Raw genomic sequence first — 4,851 nt, 5'->3', positions numbered from 1 at the left:
ATATATATATATCCGCACACACAACTCATGATTGTAATATTTAAATGGCTACAAAGGTGCATCAGATATATGACATGGAACCTGTAATAGGTTTGTTCCTTCTCTTACCTTTTCCACCATATACATTGTTTCCTTGACCATGACAGAGCTTTGGAGGCTTCCCCTAGGGGACAAGGAAGGCTCTGGCTCTTAAACTCTTTTTTCTCCTTTCTTATTCAGCTTCTCCAGCAACCACTGGTAAAGAAGATTGAATCTGGAACTGACACACTTAACATTTACTTGGAAGAGGTAGGTAGCCAAGAACTGAAACAACTACATTTTCTACAACAAAAAAATAGTAAGAAGAATGTCAGATTGTTTTACATTTTTGCTTTGCCATCTGGCTTCATTGAAGAGAATGAAGTTCTATCTGATTCTGTAGTCAATCCGCTGCATTATCACACATCAAATAGCCCCTGTACACATGTACATCAAAGAGAATAAGAGTCAATAAAAGCATTATTCCAAAAATAATCCTGATCTCGCAGAACCCTAGATATAGTCTTGGGGTTCCCTGAGACTTCCTGGACCACGTTTTGAGAGGCACTATACCTTAAAAAATTCCTTTTGGAAATCTCTTCCTATTAGGCATTTGTAATCCCATATCTAAATGTACAATACGAATCTTATTTCCTGATTATATTAGATTAATTTATACAATTGTCTTAAATTCTCCATTTATTCACGTATTTAACAAATATTTATTGAGCAACCAATCTATGCCAGACACTCTTCGATGTGATGGAGATGCAGCAGTAAAAATAACAGACATGATCCCTGTCCTCATGGAATTAATATCCTAGTGAGAGACAAACTATGCAAATTAAAAAATACATATATATGTGTCCACACACATTCAGTAGTAATTTCGATAGTAAGTGCTATGAAGGATAAGGGGATAGAGTGATAAGGGGATGGTGGGAGTAGACCAGGATGTGACTATTTTAAAATAAGGTACTCAGGAAAGGCCTCCTGAGGATGTCATTTGATCAGAGACCTGAATGAATAGAAGTAAGGAAGGAAGGAAGGAAGGAAGGAAGGAAGGACAACTTACTTAGGAGCAGGTTAAATAGGGTGGAGCAGCTGGAGAAGTGGACATGAAACCGAGGTATCAGGGGTCATTCTGGAGTCTAGCAGACTCCGGGAAGGAAGAGAAACAAAAGCTTTCTACTCAGAGGGAGTGGCATGTGGGGAGTGGATGTGAGAGATGAAGGGAGGGGGAGAAAGAAAGAAGAAAGAAAGAAAGAAAGAAAGAAAGAAAGAAAGAAAGAAAGAAAGAAAGAAAGAAAGAAAGAAAGGAAGGAAGGAAGAAAGGAAGAAAGGAAGAAAGAAAGAAAGGGAAAGCTGTTGGAGAAATCAGAGGATGGAGGGAACCATTTTACAGAAAGGCCAGGAAGCTATAAGATCCTGAGAAGAAAGAGCCAGACAGTCAGCAGGAGGCAGTTCCTTTCAGCCTGGCGTAGTTCAGAAGGGACAGATAGAAGAGTTTCAGAAAATCTGCGTGAAGAAAAAAATCTTTTAACCTCCACATTACATAGATTATTTCCATTTTAATTCTAATGTGACATGGTGTCCATCTTCCCCGTAGCTCAGTAAGAAGACTCAGACCTATACCTTCACCATCAGCCAAAGTGTGTTAGTCACCAACCTGAAACCAGCAACGATCAGAGTCTATGATTACTACCTACCAGGTGAGAGCTGAGCTTCACCTGCATCTCCCAACAGAGTTCTCCTCATTCTTTAAAATATCTTTCCTGCTCTGGCTGGTGTGGCTCAGTTGGTTGGAGTGTCGGGTCACTCCAAAAGGGTTGCAGGTGAGATTCCCAGTCAAGCACAAGCCCGGGTTGCAGGTTCAATCCCAGTTGGGGTGTGTGAGGGAGGTAGCCAATCATTTTCTCTCTTGCATCCATGATTTTTTCTCTCTCTTCTCTCCCTCTCCCTTCTTCTCTCTTTAAAATCAATAAAAACATATCCTCAGGTGAGGATTTAAAAAAATAATAATAAAATAAAATACCTCTCCTAATTTTACAAATATTCCTTTCCACGGCAAGTAACATATAATTATACTAGAGGCCTGATGCACAGATTCATGTACCAGTGGAGTCCCTCCGCCTGGCCTGCAGGGATTGGGCCTAAACCGGCTCTCTGACATCCCCTGAGGGATCCTGGATTGCGAGAGGGCACAGGCCAGGCCAAGGGTCCCCACCGGTGCACGATCGGGGCCGGGGAGGGATGGCGGGAGGGCTCCAAGGCGTGTCCGGCCCGTCTCACCCAGTCCCGATCCTGGTCAGCCAGACCCAGCAGCAAGCTAACCTACCGGTCGGAGAGTCTGTCCCCTGGTGGGGAGCAACTGGTTGGACAGTGGGAAGGACACTTAGCATATTAGCCTTTTATATAGATAGATTATCTAATCTCTTAAGATACTTTAATTCAATCATATGCCATTAAAAAAAAGTCTTCTGCATTAGAGGTATTTTGTAGGATGTGATCAACAGACCAAAAGAAAAATGTGGACCATTGTTCTCTAATGGCTAACTGTTAATATTCTTGCTATGATTAATAATTTACCATAAGAGTGCAAATATTAGTGTTTGGAACCTTCCTGTAATTCTGAATATAACCTATAGGGATCCTTTGAGAAGGGCTTAAACAATAGCTTTTATGAAATATTTTCTTTGTAAGGTGTGAAGCCTGCAATGTAATAAAATATGTCATTTCATTTCACAGATGAACAAGCAATAATTCAGTATTCTGATCCCTGTGAATGAGGTAAGCCCGGAAGAGAGAAGAATGGGTTTTGGGGTAGTGTGGAAATATTCAGAAGTTAAGGGGACCTTCTTCTGAGTTACTGTTATTGTCTTTTAGAAGCTTATTTTTGATAGAAAGTGGGCTTTTTTTTTTTGTCCTAAACTCTTGAAGAGGGAGTAATAATTTCCATTGTTCACATCATAGAAAGTTAATAATGCCATTTGTATGAGGGGTTCTATGTGATTTTTAAAAAAACAACATGTTTTTATCTGATTGAAAATGAATTTTTCTAATTATGTTTACATTATATATTTTTGTGCATTTGTAGGTTTTTTTCTTTTTAAATAGGGAAAAGCTCCTTTATAACTATAAAGACTTTCTAAGGAACACGTTCTTCCATTTTTGTTTTTGTTTCCCCCTAGGACAGAAGTTGGGAAGAAACTGCATCAATCCCCTGTGACATTATTGGACAGCATTCTTCTACCTCCTAAAGCAGAACTCATTCCATCAGATAATTGGATTTCTCTGATTGTCTAGTGAGTGGGTAACAGATGAGCCCGCCTAGAGCCCAGCTACTTCTGACTACTTCACAGATACTTATATGCCAAAATAAAGGGTTGGGGGAGAAGGGCTAGGAATGGTCACAGGAAATAGCAATCACAGAGGAAAGATTGTTGGGGGAGATGTGGTTTAGCCAGTTAGGGGACGCTCCAGAGAGGAGATGGTGGTAGAGAGTGGTACAGGGAGGATAAGGATGTCTTCCTAGAGGTGAAATCTAAGGGAAGATGTAATTTAGGGCTTTGGGAGTAGACTAAATAAATAAATAAATCTTCTTTTCTTGAAAAGAAAATCTGTGTACTTGTCTCTGTGAATATTTCTGTGGATACCAAAACTCACATTTTGGTTTCTTTTTTAAACCTTTTGACCCATGCCAGGCCAGTGTGGCTCAGTGGTTGAGCATTGACCTATAAACCAAGGGGTCACAGTTCGATTGCCCATTAGGGCACATGCCTGGATTGCAGGCTTAATCCCCAGTTGAGGGGGTGTGGTGTGCCAGAGGCAGCCAATCAATGATTCTCTCTCATCATTGTTGTTTCTATCTCTCGCTCCCTTTCCCTTCCTCTCTGAAATCCATCTATATATATAAAAAGCCAGTGAATGGAGCACTGTAACGACCAGAATGACCAGTTGCTATGACGCCCACTGCGGCCAGCAAACTGGCCCAATCTGGGGTGGGGCTGACCAGCCAACCTCATGTGGCCCCTTCCCCAGCTGGCCCTGCTCCCAATTGGCCTCTCCCACCCCATCAAGGGTGGGGAAGCTGCTCAACCTCCCATATAGCCCTTCCCTCTGGCCAGTCCCATCCCCGATTGCCCCCCTATCCCAGTTGGGGGTGGCGCCCGCCAGCCAATAACCCACGGCCCCTCCCCCTGGCCCTGATTGGGTCCTCATCAGGGCAGGGCCAGCCAGACCCCAACTATGCACGAATTCATGCACTGGACCTCTAGTAAAAATATATTTCAAAAAACTATAACCAAATCCTTTTGACCCACACTTCTCAAAGGATCATGTTAAAGATTCAGGGAGGAGTCAGAGTAGAGAATCCTAGTTGAGCAGCTGCATACAGTAGTGGCTGTCACTGTAGGGCATACAGTGATTGATATTTCTGCTTTTCCCCTGCATGACCCCCCAGTGCTAACGCACATGGGAAACCATCATTGTATAAGCTCTTCCTTGGTGCAATGGTTTTATTTTGGAAACAGGTTTTGAGGCAAAGGGATGGGGGAAATATGGGTGATATTTAAACAGAGAAGATTCTCCAAATAATTACACTCTTTATCCTAGATATCCACCCTCTAATATTGCTCTTGAAGACAATATACTCTGAATTACAGAGTCAGGGAAAAGTAAGTCCATGATGTAGAGATATCTTCCTGTGCCCAGGGCCTCATAGACTATTCATTCCCTGTCTCCTCCACCCAAGACTCTGCCCAGGTCCTCCTAGGAGTTCTCAAAGTGAGAAGAGAAGGGGGACACACCTAAGCAGGCTACCCCAAAGCTTTC

At 42.4% G+C, this 4,851-nt stretch overlaps 1 protein-coding gene across 1 annotated transcript in view; it reads left to right on the top strand.

Moving 5' to 3' along the window:
- A2ML1 (alpha-2-macroglobulin-like 1) overlaps nt 1–3,637 on the top strand; it is a 36,794-nt gene extending 33,157 nt beyond the window's left edge. Inside the window, exons 29-32 of the mRNA XM_015564073.1 lie at nt 220–288; nt 1,628–1,730; nt 2,767–2,808; nt 3,210–3,637. Of these exons, the coding sequence (XP_015419559.1) occupies nt 220–288; nt 1,628–1,730; nt 2,767–2,807 (213 nt within the window). The 3' untranslated portion in view covers nt 2,808; nt 3,210–3,637. The remainder of the gene's footprint in view (nt 1–219; nt 289–1,627; nt 1,731–2,766; nt 2,809–3,209) is intronic.
- The last annotated feature ends 1,214 nt before the right edge of the window (nt 3,638–4,851 follow it).

This window comes from Myotis davidii, unplaced genomic scaffold, assembly GCF_000327345.1.
Source record: "Myotis davidii unplaced genomic scaffold, ASM32734v1 scaffold801, whole genome shotgun sequence".
Classification (NCBI taxonomy): domain Eukaryota; kingdom Metazoa; phylum Chordata; class Mammalia; order Chiroptera; family Vespertilionidae; genus Myotis; species Myotis davidii.
This window is presented reverse-complemented; position numbering and strand designations above follow the sequence as displayed.